Source organism: Suncus etruscus, chromosome 3 (genome assembly GCF_024139225.1).
Source record: "Suncus etruscus isolate mSunEtr1 chromosome 3, mSunEtr1.pri.cur, whole genome shotgun sequence".
NCBI lineage: Eukaryota > Metazoa > Chordata > Mammalia > Eulipotyphla > Soricidae > Suncus > Suncus etruscus.
Window position 1 is genome coordinate 54941441 of NC_064850.1, and position 20887 is coordinate 54962327.

Sequence of the window (20887 nt, forward strand, 5' to 3'; positions counted from 1 at the left end):
GAGGAACATCACATGGAGGTCACCATCATTTTGGGGGATGTGAAAATCTGCTCATTAAGGGTTCTACTCTGAGGGGTTAGGATAGGAACTAGCCTGAAGGTGCTACACTCAGGAAATCTCTTTCTGGGTAACTTGGGGTCTGTATTTGGGGGGTTATCATGTTAATAATGGGGCCTCAGTGGTTGAGGGTTGGCTAATGGGGGGTCTCTATTCTAGATGTATTACTGGGAATCTATCTTGGGGTGACGTAGGAGCATCTTGTGTCAGGAGACGCTGGAGGGGGCTCTTTGTGGGCAAGCTCGGGCCTCTAAGACTGCATCTCTGCCCTCAGCATCCAGGGAAACCAGCAGCAGAAGAGCAACCTGGAGATGGAGTTCTCTGAGGTGATGTCCTTTAGGGTCCGTACTGTCGTGAAGGTGCGTTTGGGCTGTGTCATTGTCACCTGGTGCACTTTTTTGGCTCCCACATCGTCCCCAGTGGGGTCAGTGGATCCACCAATTTTCTGAATTCGCGATGCTGGCGCAAAGACTCCATGCCCTGGCGGGCAGGTGAAGTACAGGACACCAAAGACAGAGCCATCATGCTTGCCTGTAGGCTGTTCAAGCTCAATGCCATACCAGTAACCTGGAGCAAAGTCTGTCTTCCCATAGAAGCGCACAACCCCCTACTTCTGGCCTGCAACGAGTACTTGGTCTTTGACCACAGCCTTGGCCCCATCACGCTGCTGCAGACTGCCCAGGGAATTGGATGAGGGTGGCTTCTTCTTGCCTTTATGTTCTCTGCGTCCTTTGCCAGTAACACGGGAGACGTCCATTCGGGGGTCCGAGAGGTGAAAGATGAGGGGGGCGCATCCACTGCTTTGGAGATTTTGGACACAGAGGCAAAGAGACCCTGTTTTGGGGGGCAGATGAAGTAGCGGACTCCCCCAACGCTGCCAACGTTCTTGCCCTCCGGTTCATCCAGCTCCTCGCCTACCCACTGGCAGCTGTCAAACTCAGAGGTCCCACAGAACTGCAGTGTGCCCGTCTTCTGGCCATCCAGGAGTACTCGGTCTCCCAGGTGCAGACCCAGTGCGCTGAGCATGAGATTGCCAGGGACGTTGTCATAGTTGGGGAGTATGACCTTGGGGAGGGCGCAGGAGAGTGGCACGGCCTCTTCCAGCAGCATCTGCAGCTCCTTGGCCACCAGTGCTGCCTCGGCCTTGTCCAGAGACATGCCCGTGGGGTCCAGAACCACCTCTGCCAGCACCTGTCCCTTTAGGTTCTGCAGCGCTGGGTTGGCACCGAGCTCCAGCAAACACTCGGCAGCTCCCAGGCACAGGTTGGAAGCTGCGATGTGCAGGGATGAGCCGTAGTTGAAGTCGCTGCATGTGGAATGCACATGCACAAGGTCGGTCCAACGGCTGCGTAGGGTCACGCTGTTGCCCAGTGCCAACAACTGCTGGGACAGGCACACAGCTGAGGCTGGGTCCCCGACTCTGTGGGCCCCCGCCTTGCATGCATAGTGGAGGAGTGTCATGTCCGTCAGTCCATCGGGATCGTTCATGTGGCAGCCACAGCGCAAAATCTCATTGCCAATGACATCGATCTTGTGTTGGACTTGGGGTACCCACTGGCGCACAATGGCAAACAGTTCGGGGATGATGGTCTGGGGGTCGAACAGAATCTCCTGGCACGCAGGGTCATTGGGGTCGAAGAAGGTAAAGGCGTAATCCTTGGGAAGGGGGACAGGGGCCGAGGGGTGCACCACAGGCTTCTGCCTGTGCTCCTGGGTGGGGCTGGGAGTCTCAGGCACCGGTTCCTCCTCCTCCTCCTCCTCCTCCTCCTCTTCTTCCTCCTTGCCGGGTTGGGGGGCGGTGGGCCCATGGGGCAGGATCTGTCTTAGTCACTGTCCCCAGTAGCCCTTGGGCAGACTCGGGCTGAGGCTAGGGAGACTGGAGTAATGGGGTGTCAGTGTTCGCGGAGGTGGAGGGGGAGGAGAGTTTTTGATTATTTTTTTATTCTTCTTCCTGTACTAGTGTTTGGCTGTTTTCAATCTATTTCTGTCTCCTATTGTGATAACAATAGATTGTGTAAGTATAGAGAAGCAATACCAGTCCAATGTTCTTACACTTAGATATATTGGATTATTGCAAATTGTCTCAGTACAGAGTTCCCCCCCCCAAAAAAAATTGTGCCTTTTTCTGATTTTATTACTAAGATGGTTCTGGTTTTCTGTGTGGGTTGTCAAGAGCCTGGGCAGTCATCACCAAGATAATAATTGGAGCCAACTCTGGTGACTAATGTATTCAATCCTAAGTGAAGTTGATATTGAATGAGGCAAACTGGAAGATTTCTCTTTGCTCAAAGAAATTCCATATTTTGTTCTGAATAATTAACAAATTTTATATTTCTTGGGATTTGAAGGTGGACCTCAGCTGCTGTGCTCTTTTGGGTAGTGCTACAATTGAACCCAGATAGATTCTGTGTTAAAGCAAATGCTATGCTGCTATACATAACATATCCTCAACCATGTTTTTTTTAATTAGTTGCAATAATTGCCTTATTTATCATGTATTATAAAAGTATTGATACAAGTGAATGTCAGAGTTTACTTGATAAATTTGCTTTATATCAAGTACATTTAAATGTGTAATAAAATAGATAATTTACTAAACCGAGATGCCACTGGAATTGTTGGAGAGGAAAAAAAATGTATATGGCCAAAATCACTGTATCTCACTTTTCTGAAAATAAATGCCACTGAAGACATTTACTATGGTATGGTAAGTGATTTTTTTTTCAAAATGAAACTGTGCCTTATATATACAAACATAAAATATATATTTTTATTTTGTTAGTGTAATACATAAGTGAAAGTGAACAGTAAAGTTGTTTAAAAATTATGTTCAATAACCCCTTTCACTTCTGAATTTTAAGTACATATAGATGTGCTTTATACTTGTCATTGATAGAATAAATAGAGCAAAATGCATTATTAGCAAATCAATATTAGTCTTGCTATTAAATATGTGAAACCCTCACTTTTTAAAGTGAATAGCTGTTCACACAGCAGAACTTTCCTCAGACTTTATGAAAATAATTTCACCAATTTATAATACAGATTTAGGCTTGCAAGCATCTGAGAACACAAAGGTTTCTGTTTATATTAAAATAAAAATCTTAACATTAAAAAGTATTGTACGTATCCCCAAAAAATCCATTTTTAGTACTAGTATTAAAATGGGCATGGCATTAGAAGTCATTTCCTATTTCTGAATATAAACTACCTATATGCTTAGTGGCTTAAAACCTTTTATTATGTTTATAAGTTTTGTCGCTCAGGACTTCAGAAGAGGCCTAGTAATGATGACTGTATTCACCATGGCATCTGAAACTCAGTTCAGATGACGAGAAAACTTACCCAAAAACTAGATGGGAATAATCATTTAGCTCTTTCACTTACATATTTAGCTGTAATGAATTGCTGATTAGAGCCATCAAGGGAAGAACCTACATTAGTCACTCGGTGGAACCTGATTTTATTTTGTGGTTGTTCTTTTACTTTATTTTTTTTTTTAAATTTTGGGCCATCCCAACAGTGTTCAGGAGTTTTTACTGGCTTTGATCTCTGAAATTACTCCTGGTGGGCCATATGGGATACTGAGCATAAAACCCTGGTGGCTATATGCAAGTACGTTCTGCAGTACTATTACTGTGGCCCCTTAACCTGATTTCTGAATAGTGACTCAGAGATTCAAGTCCAAGTATTTCACTGATTAACAATAAACCTGCATTGCCTTTTATTATGCAAATCTTAAAGTTATTGTGTTTTTACATCATTTGATGAATGCTGAAATCTCAGCAAAGCTCCACAATCACAAAAATAGGGGACATAAACCTGAATTCTTTTTTTTTTTTTTTTTTTTGTGGTTTTTGGGTCACACCCGGCAGTGCTCAGGGGTTATTCCTGGCTCCAGGCTCAGAAATTGCTCCTGGCAGGCACGGGGGACCATATGGGGTGCCGGGATTTGAACCGATGACCTCCTGCATGAAGGGCAAACGCCTTACCTCCATGCTATCTCTCCGGCCCCATAAACCTGAATTCTTTTTTGTTGTTGTTGTTGTTTTGTTTTTTGTTTTTGTTTTTGTTGTTTGTTTTTTTTTGTTTTTGGGCCACACCCGTTTGACGCTCAGGGGTTACTCCTGGCTATGTGCTCAGAAATCGCCCCTGGCTTGGGGGGACCATATGGGACACCGGGGGATCGAACCGCGGTCCGTTCCTTGGTAGCGCTTACAAGGCAGACACCTTATCTCTAGCACCACCTTCCCGGCCCAACCTGAATTCTTAATGAAAAAAATGTAACAGAAGATAATAGAAGTGCATTACTAAGTAGTTCACTATAAAGTTATGTCTCTAAATAGGCTGAAGTTGATGCATAAAAAATTTTAAAAAACTAATTTATTACTGCTTTCCTTTAAATATAGTAATAAGTAAAAATAAAACAGTATTTATAAGAGTTCTTTTAGTATCCTCGTCTATGCTTAAATATGCATAAAATAATACCATTATATATAGCTTACATTTGAATGTATTATTCAATATTGGTACTCATAATTGAGTACATGAGTTCATTTATATTTAATCTGTTTCTGCTACGTTTGATCATGATATCAATATAAATTTTATCATGAAGTAAATTAAACCATCTTAAACTCTTTTTATAATACCATATTTTCAGGCATATAAGATGACTTTTTACCCATGAAAAACTTTTATTATTCAAAATTATTTCAGATGTGTTTGATCCACTTCTTTGAAAAATGTCCTGGGTATCTTTAGAGGGATTGCATTAAATCTGTACAATGCTTTGGGGAGTGTTGCCATTTTAATGATATTAAGCCTGCCAATCCAAGAGCAGGATATGGATTTCCAATTTCACATGTCTTTTCTTATTTCTTGTAGTAGGGTTTTATAATTTTCTTTGTATAGGTCCTTCACATCTTTAGTCAAGTTGACTCCAAGATATTTGAGTTTGTGTGACACTATTGTGAGTAGTGAATTGTGAATAGAAAAAAATCATGAAAAACTTTGAAAAGTCAGGGGTTATCATATACACCAGTATATGGTATATAGCATGATGAAACTTACTCCAGCTTCAGGGGCTAATAATCTGCCCCTCTCTTACCACCAGCATCCCTCTGTTCAGCTTTTATGGGACACAGATGAGGTGCTCTGTCTCCTTTTAGCTGTCCTATTTATCACTGCACCCCAGCCAGCTGCTCTTGGAGGAGCCCTCTTCCTGCTCTCAATGTAAAACACTGTTTTATGTTTACATGTTTGATGACAACTAGCCTTATGTTTATAAGTGACAGTTTTCCAGCGAAGTACATGCCTGACATAAGCATTTGAATTAAAATTTCCATGTTGAAATCAAAACTTACATTTTTTTTTAAATTTCCATTGGTGTGCGTTAAAAGAGAGGTAGTCTCATATGGCAAATATAGCCCAAAACCTATATTTTAACAGGAAAAGTAGGGGCTTGTCTTCTATGCCAGAAAATATAGTGAATTTTACAGGTAATACTTCAATGTAAGAAGAAAATATAATTTTATAATTTTTGAAACATGTGAAAGATTTTGAAAAATTACCAGATATGGGTAAAATCTGTATCTATCCCTACAAAATTTTCTAGCATCAGAAACTCGCTATTCCCCTGAATCCTTAAGTTTTTATAATTTGCTATTTTTACCATAGAATAAATACACGATTTATATGTTAATTTTGATTATTTAAATTTTTGTTTGTTTTTGGCTGTGTTGAAGGCTTACTCCTTGTTCTGAGTTCAGGGCTCACTTCTGGCTGAGATCAGGAATCACTCCTGACTGTTTCTGAGCTGGTGGAACACTGTTTGCAGACTCAATGACCCCTTAAAGAGTCCAGGGCCATTCCTGGGTCTGCCATCATACACGGCATGAATTTGCCCCATGTTCTGGTTTTACATCAGTATTTTGTATTTCTGTACATATATATATATATACACACACACGCATGCATATATATATATACTAATGTATGAATACAGAATTCTAATTTTCTAATTTATTACTCAGAATTATTTTATTAAATTATTTTATCATGTTTTATAATGCTATAGAATTTCTAGGACATAATTTTAATTTTACACTGTCCTAATTTAAGTGTCCTTTATTTTCTAGCAGAATGACATTTCTGTCATTCTTTTTTTTCAGCACAGATTTTTTTTTTGCTCTTGAAATCATGATAGTTTTCACTGAACTAGTCTACTTGTGTTTGCTTTAGGTACTTATATTTATTATATGAGTGAAACCTAAGTCAAAAGCTAGTAATTATCTATCTCATTGTTTACTTAACATAATCAATTTCCATCATTTTGTTCTCAAAGATATCATTTCATTGTTGTTGTTATTGGTGGTGGGTTGTGTGTATGTGCGTGTATGACGAAGAAGTATTCCACTGACCATACTGTTTATGTGGACATAAACATAAACATAAACATAAACATAGGGTTATGGTAAATAATACTATTATGAACACAAAGATGCACATATCCTTATAAGTATATGTTTTCATATTTTCTGGATAAATGACTAGCAGTGATATTACTGGACAGTATTTCAATTACTACTTTTTTAATATAAATATCCTATACCATTTTTGAGAAGTTGTGATAGGTTACATTCCAGCAACAAAATTCAGGGCCTATATTTCTCCATGTCCTCATCCTTACTTCCATACAATAGTTTTATATAGGTCATTCTTATTTGTATGAGGTGATATTGGGGTTTTGATTTTTTCACTTTTATAATAAATGATATTCTGCATGAAGCTATTTTTCACATCTCATGTTTCTGAAGAAAAGTCTATTTAATTCTCTGTACTTTTTTGTTGGAGTTGTTAAACAATTATTTTGAGATTTATTTATATTGTATTTATCAATAGTTGATTTTCATTTTTCATTAGTAATTAATGTAGGGTATCCACCAAAATGTATCAACTGCCCACTCAGTCATCAGATTGATTGTAGTTTTTTTTTATCATAATAAAGTTTTTAGAAACCATTTCTGCGTAACTACTTGTATGTATATGTTACACTTCACTATAATAAATACTTTAGAGTAGAAAGATTATTATTTTGAGAAAAACTGCCAATTTTTAAACAATTTATGTTATTTTCTATTACTATAGCAAATATGAGTATAAAGTATTATATATATTGTTGAATACTATATATTCTATTCATATGCAATTATATTAACGGTAAGCTATTGATCCTAAAAGCATATTATATAACTGTATATTAACCTACATAATTATATTGGGAATCAGAGATAATTAACATGCTATATATTTAGTAATTATGAGCATATATTATAATTATCATAGGCTTTTGGCCTAAATTCTTTATATTAAAATGTAACATGTAGATTGAATAATAGTACAGCAGGTAAGGCACTTGTCTTGGGGTTTGTTTCTATTTATCCCATATGATCTTCCAAGTTACTCTAATATTGATATCTGAGCTTAAAACCAGAGTAGGCTCTGAGTACAGCCAGGTGTGTAGCCCCAAACAAAAAAACAAAAACAAAACAAACAAGAAACATTACATGGGCTCGGTGTGGCAGTAAAGTGGTAGGGGGTTGTCTTGCATGCAGCTGACCCAGGGCAGACCTGGGTTCAATCCTTGGCATCCTATATGGTTCCCTGAGTCTGCCAGGAATGATTTTCTGAGCACAGAGCCAGAAGTAAACCCTGTGAACCCGCAAAATAAAAAAAAAATTATATGAATGATAAATTTGTGTTATCATTTGGTATTCATATTTTGTTCTAATTCAATGTTTACTAGGTACTTTAGAATTTTCTTCTTACTGAATTTTTATCCTCTGTTGTTAATGTTTTATACTTTGTAAGAGCTAATATAAAAATATGTTTAGAAATTAGATTACTCGTAATTTCAGCCTCAAAATTTTTTTTTTTTGATTTTTGGGCCATACCGGGTGAAGCTCAGGGGTTACTCCTGGCTATGCGCTCAGAAGTCACTCCTGGCTTGGGGGACCATATGGGACACCGGGGGATCGAACCACGGTCCGTCCTAGACTAGCGCAGGCAAGGCAGGCACCTTACCTCTAGCGCCACCGCCCGGCCCCTCAGCTTCAAAATTTATTAGTAAAAGTTAAATAATTTCTGAATACTTATCTCTTATTTCTGACATCTTCACTATCTAGAATGCTCTAAGAACTCATTGTTAATAGATCATTTTTTTCTTTAAATTGGTGCCTTGTTCACTTACAAATAATCATGAGTTTGTGAATTTTAGTCAGCTCAGTTATTACTTGCTATATCATCCAAGATAACCATACATCTGAATAGTTTTTAATAAAATTGAGAAAACAGTATTTAAACAAACTTGGAGCATGGAGCTTTAAATATTGCTTCTTATTATGTATATCTTGATTAAAGAAACAAAAAAAGAACAAATATTAAGAATCTTAAAGAATTTTATTGTAATAAAAGCATTTAAGTAGTAATTGATAAATGACACATATTACTGAAGGATATAAATATTATAAATCATGATAATTATGTACATATTTATGTGTTCAAAGATAATAAAGAATGATAGACATATATGACTAAATTTTAGACATTATAAAATATATTTCTTGAGATTAGTAAGTATAAAAATTAAACAATAATAAAATAAGTAACCTATTCATTTATCAAATATTGCATTTTGTAAGAAAATTATTAAATTATTTGAACAAAATATGATGCCAATTATACAAGAAACATATAGATAATAGAAAAATTATACTTTAAAGTGAGCTGATGATTTTATTCAATGTATTAAGTGATTTTTATTTACTTACTCACTACATAAATAATACCTGTGAATAATTGTTTTATTTACTTAAAATGTTTTGGATAAATTATTGTCCATAATCATATAAATTTGTCTTACTCTTTTTCTAATACAAATTACTCAGATTACAAATTATTTTTCTTTGTCATCCCTTCACAATAAGCATTTGATGAGTTAAGAAAATGTGGAATGATATGTAATGTAATATGAAACTATTAAATTAAGAATTATAATGTTTTGTAGGTTTTGGGGCAACACACAGCTGTGCTCAGGCTTAACTCCTTATTCTACATTCAAGAAATCCCTCCTGTGTACTCAATCTAATCAACAATTGGGGGCACAAACCTGGGCTGCCTTTATCTTGCCCAACTAGAAATCACTTTGGGGGTATCATTTCTGTTTACTAGACATTATAAATATACAATTTAGCTGTTCATGCTGAAATGTTTTTGAAGTTTTCTTTCTTTTTTCTAAGATTCTAATACCTATGAGAATTCTTAAAATTTTCTTAAGCAATACCAAAGAACCAGATGCTTGCTATAAAACTAAAAAGAAATATGAACTTAATTAGATATAATTAAAGTTGAAAAGAAATTAAAAGTTTGAGAAGTTATAGCTTCTCAAACTTTTAATTTCTTATATTTCTCTGCTCATAACATTTCTAATATTTTTGCATGTCAAAGTCAGAACAGTTATTAGGGTTTATTATATCTACTATGCAAACTTATAAATTATGAAGACTTTTCATCAAAGTAGTTTTAGCATTAATTAGGAGAAAAGTTTCAGCACATTTAGTTATTTAAATACTAAGAAACTTTCAAATTAAGAATAATTAAAAATGTTAGATACTATGGTTATTTTTTCTCAATAAGCTGCTGGGCATTATTATAATAATGCTGAAAATATATTCCTTTTCTTGAAATTTCCCTTTATTGTGTACTTTTAATACAATATTAAGATATAATTTTTCTACTAATGCATATTTAGTTTGTAATTAAAGATAATTATGTATAATGAAATATAGAAATTAAATGCTTTAAAAACTGAATACCTGGAATTCATTTATTGGATAATTTCCAGGTTTTGTTATTTTTTTTAGCTGTAATGTTTTACTTTATAGAAAAGGGCTATGATAGTATTTCCAGCATCATTTTCTTAATTTGACTATATTGGATTTTTTCATTTTTTTTAAAAAGAACATATAATATGGCATGTAAAGCATATAGAATCATACATTTCTTTCACTGCTTATCTTAATGTAATCAGACATAATTGACATAGAAACATTAGATAAGCTATATTTTTCAATAATTCTTTTTGAGAAATAAAAGGAACAAGACAACAAACTATATTAAAATCTGCCATTCCTAATAATGTGACATCATTATTATCTGTGTCTAAAACTGCATGCCTTTGTTTTGCTACATTGTTATAATAGGCAAATATGAATTAAGTAGTGTGTCTAAACTTCTCTTTAGTCTCACTTTTAAGCATAATAAAGATTTTACATTATTTTTTTGAGAAATCTTAAAGGATTTTGGGCTGCTTGTTCTCGTTAATTTGGTGTTACATTTCACTTAAGGATATGTTTTTCAATTAGAATAACTTTACCCTTAAGCTTATTGTCTATGGAGTATAGAACATTTCAATTTTCATTTTACTAATCAATGCATTTAGAAAGATCCCTTAAACCCTTTGCAACTATACGAAACTATAAAACAACTTATTTTCTCCAAGACCCATGCTAATATGTATTGCACTGTCTCTTATGCAAGTTCACGAATGAAAAACATTCCTAAGAATTATTCTGATTTTACACTTAAGCCCTAGAACCAGTTTAAATTTTATAATATGTATTATTAATTGATGTTTTTGCCTTTTTAACTTTAAAGAAAAATATCTATTATATAGTAAGTATTTAAGTTCCATTTATTTGTTGCATTAGAAATACCCTAAAGAAATTTTCAGGTTTTTAGTGATTTCAAACTAGTATAATACCCACCTAATACATATTGGGTAAGGCTACGTTAATTTAAGTAAAACATTTCAGTGACCTATAACATGACTTGGCAAAAATGATGAACAAATAAAGTCAATATAGAGAGAGTAAAGAGCAAATGAAACATTAATATAACCAAGCACTAATACCAGATTTAGTTTTTATTTTTGAAATTTGGTTAAATGTATTGTTAAGAAAACTACCATGGGGTGCTAGAAAGATAATAAAGTGGGTAAGGCTCTTGCTTTGCATGCCCCTGACCCAGAATCAATCCCCAGCATCCCAGATAGTTTCCTGAACACATCTAATAGTAATTTCTAAGTATAAGATCAGGTATTACCTTGAACTTTGTCAAGTGTGGCTCAAAAAATAAATAAATATTTTTTCCTTTGTAGCAGTCATTTTTTATTATTTATGCATATCCAGTCATCTATTATGGGCATAGAGGCTGTCTCCAGATCGTGGATATTGTAAATTGTGTTGTAATGAAAATAGGTGAATACATATCTTTGTAGATTGATATATTCTGTATTATTGACATTTAAATTGAATTGTTAGATTAAATCACAATAAATTCTCAACCTTTAGACAATTCACATACTAATAAAAACTTAATCCAAATCGATTTAAAAGAATGTTAACAGAAACACAGTTAATTTTTATATAATATCTTCCATACTAAGCATAATTTATAGAACTATTTTGGTACTGTTTTGATCATCACTATTTATAGACAAAGTTCAAACAATTTAAAGTGTTCATTAAAATACTTTTTAGGAAGAAACTTTATGAAAATGAAAGAGTAGAAAGAGAAGTAAAATTGATAAAGTATAAAGTATATATTGAGCAAGTCAGGAAATAGAACAATTATTTGGGCATATACAAATTTTGTCTAGCCCTACTTCCTTTGTTTCCTATTCAAATTGTATAATCTTTCACCTTTTATTATTATATCAAACCCAGGTTTTATTTCTGGATCCATAGGGTCCCCTGAGCAATGGCCAGTGAGCTTTGAACTTCTAAACTCTGCAGAATTCGGCCCTCATAGACCTCAGCATTCTGAGTGCCCTTTGCATTCTGCAGCACAAACACCAGCACAGCAGTATCACATCATCAGGCACTGGATGAAAATCATAGTCAATTCTCCCGCCAAAATATTAAAAAGAAAATCTATTGAGAAACAGCCTAGAAAAGAAAGGCAAAGATAAGCAATATTCCTGAATATATGCTCATAATATGTCAATAACATTTTACATTATTCTTCATTGACTATATATTTTATGGTGAGAGTAAATAAATAGGAGAAATCTTGAAATGTTTAAATAATTATAGGATAAATGATTAATTCATATTTCTAGAATGCTCTTACTGCCAAGGGAAAATGAACACACAGAGAAATACATATAGAAACATTTAACAATGTCTTTAGGTAAAAAGTTACATAATAAAATAACTAATATATCTCTTACACTATATAGCATTGATTTTTAAAGACTTTAAGGAGGAAATAAAGATTTTAATTATACACAATTTTTTTTAACTGTGGATAGATTGCTCATTTTTATTTTTATTTTGACCATAGTGGCTTACATATCTTTCACATTAGTATTTTAGGTACATATTAACATTGAATCAGGGGAATATCCACCACCAAATTTGTCCTCCCCCATTCCCCGTCGTCCCTTTCTGCAACCCATATCCCCCACCATCACCCCCTAGGCTGCTAGAGTAGGTGGTCCCCTCTTTGTCTAGCTTACTATCAGTGATCATACATCTGTTTGGTCCTGGTGCCCTCCCTTGTTTCTCCCTCTATTTGAGAGGCTAAGCTAGGTAAATCGAGTTATGTGGGTTTTTGTTTTTTTTTTTGAGGGAAAGACATGCAATAGAATGGGGTAAAGATTAAGCAAAATATAGTTAATCCCATGACAGTATACTTCAGGGATGGAGAAACCCTGTATCTCCTAGGCCAAGGGAATTCCCTATATAATATCCCCAATAGTTACTGTGCCTATGCAGGGGTGGGGGGAGGAGAAAAAAAAAAGGAAAAAAAAAGCACAAAATAATAATTTTTCACATATATATTTATTGATTGATTGATTTTTTTGACGTCCTTATTTTGGTGTAGATATTGAAGTTGATGTCTCCTTTTTTATTTTATATTATTTTATCTTATCTTTCTCTTTCTTTTTGTACTCTGGCATGATTTGAATTCAGAACTGAGACTATTGTGTGGTGCTTCTCTTTATTGCTGTAGGGCTCACTGGATATTTAATGTGACATTTATTTTTGTATTGTTATGGTGTTTCAATTACCTTTTTCATGTCCTCTCTTAAACTAATGCTGATAGCCACTAGAAGGACTCCACCCATTTTCAGCATATTTTTATTGTTTTTTAAATTTTTTTAACAAAAACTTTTTAACCACAAAATATATCCACCATAAAACTGATAAACATGCCCATCACTGTGAAATGTATAAAACAAATTTATCAATGGTAAATGTTTTTCATAACACTATTAATATTGTAGTGTGGACTTTGAGGACATTAAGAAAGCTCAAGCAGTATATTGTTTCTTTGTTTTTTTTTTATGTTTAACAGATAATGCCCGACGGTGATTAGGGGACTTACTCTAGTCCCTGTGCTCAAGAATCAATCAAGGTAGTACTCAGAGGATCATATGGGATAAAAAATATTTAACCCAGGTGGACATCTGCAAGGCAAATGTCTAGTCTAGTTTGCTGTACTAACACTCCTGCACTTGAATAGTCTATTTAAACACCTACAAAAATACATAATAGAGTGAATTTTAAAATGTATTTTTCTCTTTCCTTTTTATAAGAGTATCATCCCATTCACACTTCAAAAAATATTATTTGATCTTTTAGATTAGAGCCATGAAACAATCTGTGAAGATGCACATATTTTTTTCAATTACTCAATTCTCCCAAGAATGTAATCTAGCAGTAGTGAATAAAATTAGCTATATCTGCCTAAAAGAAAATTGTACAAAATTAGAATGCAGCTAGACAAATTTTAAAATCACTATTCAGAGAACTTCAAATAGATTAAATTTAACAGCTTTATTTTACCCTTATATTTGTTTTTATTCAGATATATATAATTGTTATAGTTGGGAAATTTGAGAATGAAAATATTGATTCACTCGAATCAGACTTTTTCATTACTTTATTTTTCTTTAAGGTTTAAATGTTAGGAGTTGCACTCCCTGCAATTCTATAATTATATTTTACAAAGATAATTTCTCATGGCTAACATATATTTGAACTCTGGCAGCTTATGTTTCTCTGAACCCTGTAAGAATGGTTTCTGAAATTAGAGTCCATAGTAACCCCTGAGCACAATTGGGTGTATTCTCCCAAGCAAACATAAAATAAAATTTAATAAAATTTAAAAAATAAAGATAATTTATAAGGATGTGAGGGATAATTGCTACAGAGAATTATATATAATATGGTATTAGTCTTCAGGCCAAAATTTTTAAAGGGAAAGTCTAATGTGGTCAACATTAAAAAACAGTTCATTGTTACGTTTAGTTTCAGTTGCACATACAATCATAATTCGTATATCATCTTCATATCTAAGACATTATCATAAAATTTTTCATTATACCTCATATACATTCACTGATGCCTATTCTAATATAATTGGTTTTGAAAATTGTCATGGAATCTGACATTTTGATATTATTTTCCCCTCAATTCTCAGTTTTTTGTCAGATATCAGAACCTCATAGTTCCTTTACTTATGTTTGAAATATATTCTATGTCTAATATATTAGTTCCTTTACTTATGTTTGAAATACATTCTATGTCTAATATATTAGTATTTTTTGCAACAGTACTTAACAAAAATCAAAATATATTTGGAGAAAATATTCAAAAACCAATTTATACTCATTCACATCATCACCAACAATTATGTTCAGCTAAATTGTGTGTGCTCTTTTAAATTTATTTTATTCATTGTTCTATTATTTGTGTTATTCTTGCTTTTTGTTTATTTGGGGGCCATACTCAAAAGCATTCAGTATTATTTCTGGCTCTGCGCTCAGAAACTACTCCTGGCATGCTCAGTGGACCATAATGGATGCTGTGGATCAAACCAGGTTAGGTTGTGAGCAAGACAAATGTCCTACCCGCAATGTTGTCACTCTGGTCCTATTTTTACTTCTTTAAAAACATTTTCTAGTTTGGGAAACTTGTATTTCTATTTCAGTATTTTTATTTTTTGAATATATTTTAGAACTCTTGACCTCCAAATTTTTAACTTACTCTATTTTTAATAGCTTTAGGTGGAACCTTTTGATCCATGCATATCCCAACTCTAAAAACTTGTCAACAACATAATTTATATTCCCCAATTACTCTCCTATTTTACTCATTTTATTTGAATTGTTCTGCTCTGTCTGAAATACTCAGGTTTTCAAGATAAATTCAAACTCATGATGATCCTACTATATATTGGTTTTACTTCTGCTATTTAATAAATTTAAAAAATTAAATAAATTATCTATATCAATTGTGATAAATGGCACATTATTTTTCTTTTCCTTTAAGAAGAGGAAAAGTATATATAATTCCAAATTCTGGTGCATAAATACAATTTTCTATAGATTTTGTATCTGAAGGACAAGATACTGGATAAAATAATTTTGACTGACATTTTCCGAAAGTACATCAAAAATGCTTTTCAAGAGTTTTCTTTCTTTGTATAGCATTATCCAAGAATCTTATATAAGTCTATATTTTTCCTCTTAAGGAGATATCATAGAAGTCCTGATTCTTCCCTATTTTTTTGGTTCTTTTATCTATCGATAAAAGACATTGAAACAATATAGTTTTCTTGGTTGTCATTTTTTTATATTTTCTTTCTGCCTCATAAAAACAGGTATGCTATTGTTTTGTTTACTGATATAAAATGCACACCTAAAAAAGTGTCTGGCATCTAGTAGGTGCTAAAAATAATTAACAGAGATGGGCCACATCATAACTTTGATATGTTCACAAATCACAGTATCCAATTGTACACTGTAAGAAAGATGTATCTCAAAACTATAGTAAGAAGATTTAACTGTGAGCAAGCATTTTAAAATTTGAAATTTGTTAATCAATTTTATTTGATTGGTTATGGAAACTTTTTGACTTTTCAAATATAATTGAAATTGTTCCTTAGAAGTAAGGGGGTGATTGGGTCAGAGCGGAAGCACAGAGCGGTAAGGAATCTGCCTTGCCGGTGCTAGCCTAGGACAGATCTATTTCCCCCCATATGGTCCCATATGGTCCCCCAAGCTAAGAGTGATTTCTGAGAGCATATCCAGGAGTAATCCCTGTGTGTCACTTGGTGTGGTCCAAAAAAAAAAAAAAAAAAAAAAAAACAACAGATCTTAAGTTACTTCAGCACAGGAAGGGCCAACAATTATAAAAATATCTGAAACTATTGTTATCAGATAATTTCAAATGTACAAATATCATCAGAAGTTTTTAATTTTTAGAGTTAACAGAATCTGTTCATATTTTGAAATTATATCTTCTATTTTACCTACCTGTACTAGATCAGAAACTATGTTACTTATTTTCTTTAAATTGAAGAAAATATTGTTCACAAATGAAAGGTTTGTGCTTCTCATTTAGTCTGAACTGCCATATAACTAGGAAGAATAAACTCAGTAACATCTGCTCAAAGTGGTAAAAAATTTATGGTCAGCATTGGCCCAACATGACAGTCTGTCTGTTAAAAAGAAAAATCAATAAAAGAGCTGAATAGTATAATCAACATAGTTGAAGGGCAATTTGGTCACCTACTAGATTGAATCAATAAACTAAAAATGGTTGATATTGTAGCATATGAAAAAGTTTCCATAAGATGATTCTTGGAATTGTATTTAAAAGTGTTTCCTTAGGATTGTTCTGTGACTTTTGCCCCACCTAACCCTTCCAGGTGGGGCGCTGTGGAGTTGGCAATAAATAGCTTGAGGGACAGGAGTGAGGGGTCCTTCTGTGAAAAGCTGCTGGCTGCAGGAGGATTCTCTGGCTCTCCTTGCCCGATCTTTTAAACCCTATCGTTCTTGTCTGTGTGGATTATTACTTGCTGCGGATAAATATTACCAAGGTCTTCCCCCGAAAGGGGACAAGGGGATGGGAAGTAATTTCTCATTCTGGGGACTGTTCTTGGATTCACAAATACCCAGCCAAGATAACGGCGAAGATATCTTGCAGATGGCACCGGGAACAGGTGGACCTGGACCCTCAATAACTGTAAGTGAAACGCTTTATTGGAAATTGCCTCTGGAGATCCTTGGATGGCTTCTATGGTCAGCCGTGTTGATTGTGCCACCTTGTTACAAATTCTTTGGTTTGGCGTTTGTCAAGTGGATATTTCCATATTATTTCAAACAAATAGGATGGATGATAGGTAAATTCATTGCTTTTGGATGGTTGTGGTCTATAGTTCAAATGACAATTGATACTCAAATATTTGCCTCGCCTGTGTTGGCTCCATTAGCCATAGTTTGTGGAATCTCTGTGGTTGCTAATATTGTTATGGCATGCATAGGTATTGGCTGGTATTTTGGAAGGAAAAAGTGTGGGAAAAGTGAGGCTAAGACCAGCCTGGAAAATAAGGAGATCTATCCAATGAAAATCCAGGCCAAAGTGCAGGCTGATGAATCTAGCGCCACCATCAAAAATATAGGCATTTTTCCCAACAAAAAATCTACTCGGAAAAATAATTTAGAAACTCAGGACCCAAATCAAAATATTAACACTGATGACCAACCCCCGGTGCTAAGTCCACAAGTGAGTCCGGATTCTGTACACAGAATGGAATCACAAAATAGTGCTGGCTCAGATGACGAATCACAGGCTAGTGCTCCACATGACAGGGCTCAGAGCCCGGTGCAAAGTACTTCTGCTAATCCGGCCTCAGTTCCGTTACAAACAGTATATAGAACCATTTACGAACCCCTTGAAATAGAAGACATGGAACGGTTTAAGAAAACATGTAAGGAATTTGGGCCAACCTCTCCATACTGTCTGGAGACGCTAAGACTTTGGTGTCGAAAATCACTTTGGACACTGCATGAATTTCAAAAACTAGCTGAAATATGCTTGCCATCTAAACAGCGAACGGAATGGGAGATGTTTTATGCGGAGGGTGTGAAATCCAAATTATATAGCCCGGATGGAACAAAAAAACGAGTGGCAGGGGTCACTCTATCGTATGAATTATTAATGGCAGAAAATCAATATGCAGATATTCAGGCACAAGCTGCTTTACCTAAGGAAATCTTAAACATAATTAAAGATATTGCAGTATCCGCATGGGAAAAACTTGATATGAACAGCACAGGTGCAGGAACCTTTTTAAGAATTACCCAAGGTCCCCATGAGCCATATATCGATTTTGTAGCTAAACTCAAAGATGCTTTGAAAATACAAGTCAAAGATAAGCAGGTTAGAAAATATTTAGAAAAAAGTTTGGCTTATCATAATGCGAATTCAGCATGCAAATTGATATTGGCCCCTTTGCAGGACAAGGCTGACTTAAATGAATTTTTATATGCCTGCAGAAATGTTTATGATTCTTCAGCAAACCTGGATCCAGTGCAAACTTTTGCAGTTAGTAAGGGAACAAAGCCTTTCTACCCCCGGGGAAAAAGCGCCGCCCCAAAGCCTGGTCTCTGCCCAAAATGCAAGAGAGGTCGCCACTGGGCAAAAGATTGCAGATCTGGAAATCTCCCTAATAATAACACAGGGAATGGTTTTAACACTACACCCAGGAGGCAATTCTTCTGTTACCATTGTGGAAAACAGGGCCATTTCAGAAGAAATTGTCGTCTTTTGTTAAATCAAGCTCCTCAGGGACACACATTTCCAATGCAGGGAAACGCCTACCGGGCCAGTCCCCAGGCCCATGCAAATCAGGGGCAAAGTCCACAAACTATACTTCTTCCGAGCCCAGCCCAAGATTGCTCACAATTAGCGAATTAATTCATGCGACTGCGGGGAGCGCTGGGCTCGACATAACTTGCCCAGAGGACATTACAATTTACCCAGGAGCATGCCCTTTCATGTTAAAGACTGGCATTGTGGGCCCGCCACCACCAGATACAATGGGATTGATTCTCGGCAGAAGTTCCCTCAATGTAAAGGGTATATCAGTAACCACAGGTGTCATTGACTCAGATTCAAAGGGAGAAATTGTTGTAGTAATTACGGTACCGGATACTTGGACTTTCAAAAAGGGGGAGGCAATTGCCCAGATAGTAATAGTGCCGTATGTCAAATTTGGGGCTTCAGATAAGACACGAATTGGAGGTTTTGGAAGCACAGATCCAGGGGCCGCCCATAACCCAATTATCGCTTTGGTTACTAAATTTAAAGAGGAAAATCCGATGATTAAACTTCACTTTCAGGGGCGACCCTTTAATGGAATGATAGACACCGGGGCGCAAATCACAGTAATTTCTGATAAGGAATGGCCAGAAAATTGGCCTCTACAAGAAATTCCATACTCGCTAGAAGGAGTAGGAGGTTTAAGTTCCTGTCTGTTAAGTAAAAGGACTATGGTAGTTCACGGCCCAGAAAATCAAAAGGCCATAATTAGACCTCATGTGGGCCCTTTCTCACCTTCTCTGTGGGGTCGCGACCTACATAAGCAGTGGAAAGCTGAATTCCACATCCCATTAGCTCCAGAAGAGTCTGGAACTTCTCCTGAAATGAAAACTCAGAATTTTTGGTAGGGGCCACTGACAGAAAGAACCCAGCACCGATAAAAATAAAATGGAAATCTGATGAACCAATTTGGATAGGTCAGTGGCCCCTTAAAATTGATAGATTAAAGGTGCTAACAGAATTAGTGGAAGAACAGTTAGAATTAGGGCATATTGAGCCTTCATTTTCTCAATGGAATTCGCCTATATTTACCATACAAAAGAAGTCCGGAAAATGGAGACTGTTGATGGATCTGAGAGCAGTAAACATATCTATGGTACCCATGGGAAAATTGCAAACAGGTTTACCATCACCTGTAGTTATCCCAAAGGAATGGCCACTAGTCATAATTGACTTGAAAGACTGTTTTTACCATATTCCTATTCACCCGGATGATAAACACCGGTTTGCATTCTCAGTTCCTTCTATAAACAATACCCATCCCTGCCGGAGGTTCCAATGGACTGTCCTCCCCCAGGGCATGCTGAATTCCCCAACAATGTGTCAATTTTTTGTAGATAAGATTTTGAGCCCTGCTTGAGAAAGATTTCCTCAAGCCATGATCTTTCATTATACTGATGATATTCTTATCACAATGAACAATGAAACAGATCTACAGGACGTATATTCTTTTGTTATTGACTGTTTGCAAACAGCAGGACTGAAAATAGCTTTAGAAAAGATACAGACTATGCCACCATATCAATACTTGGGTTTTATTTTGGACCGAACGTCTATACGTCCACAAAAAATCTCCATCAAAAAAGAAAACCTCAAAACACTTAATGATTTTCAGAGACTTTTAGGTGACGTGAATTGGCTCTGGCCTGCGCTAGGAATCCCAAATGCAGAACTGTCTAATTTGTTTAAAACGTTGGAGGGTGATTCTGCCCTAGACAGCCCGAGAAATTTAACTATAGAGGCAAAAAATGAATTGGACTTCTTCTTGAACAGGTTGCAACAATCATTTCTCTCAAGATTCATCCCGGGAGAGAAGGTTTCTTTATTAATTTTCCCTACAAAAGAAACCCCTACGGGGGCATTGATGCAACAGGCAGGTCCCCTGGAATGGGTATATTTACATAACAAACAGCCTCGGTCTGTGATATCTTATTTGGATTTAATTTCAGAACTCATTATCAAAGCAAGACTCAGATCTATATCTTTACTAGGATTTGACCCTGATATATTAGTATTGCCAATACCAAAAAAGGAAATTGAGTCAATATTGCCTCTTAATGAATCTTTACAAAGGGCCCTTTCAGATTTCACAG

The 20887-nt window shown here is 35.4% G+C and overlaps 1 protein-coding gene across 1 annotated transcript; it reads right to left on the bottom strand.

The window, feature by feature from the left end:
* Positions 1–209: 209 nt before the first annotated feature.
* On the bottom strand, positions 210–19586 carry LOC126004316 (CAP-Gly domain-containing linker protein 3-like). Its single transcript, XM_049770770.1, is given in 4 exon segments — positions 210–825; positions 828–1830; positions 1832–1924; positions 19530–19586. Coding segments are annotated over 4 exon segments (1671 nt in total). The 3' UTR covers positions 210–307.
* Between the last annotated feature and the right edge of the window lie 1301 nt (positions 19587–20887).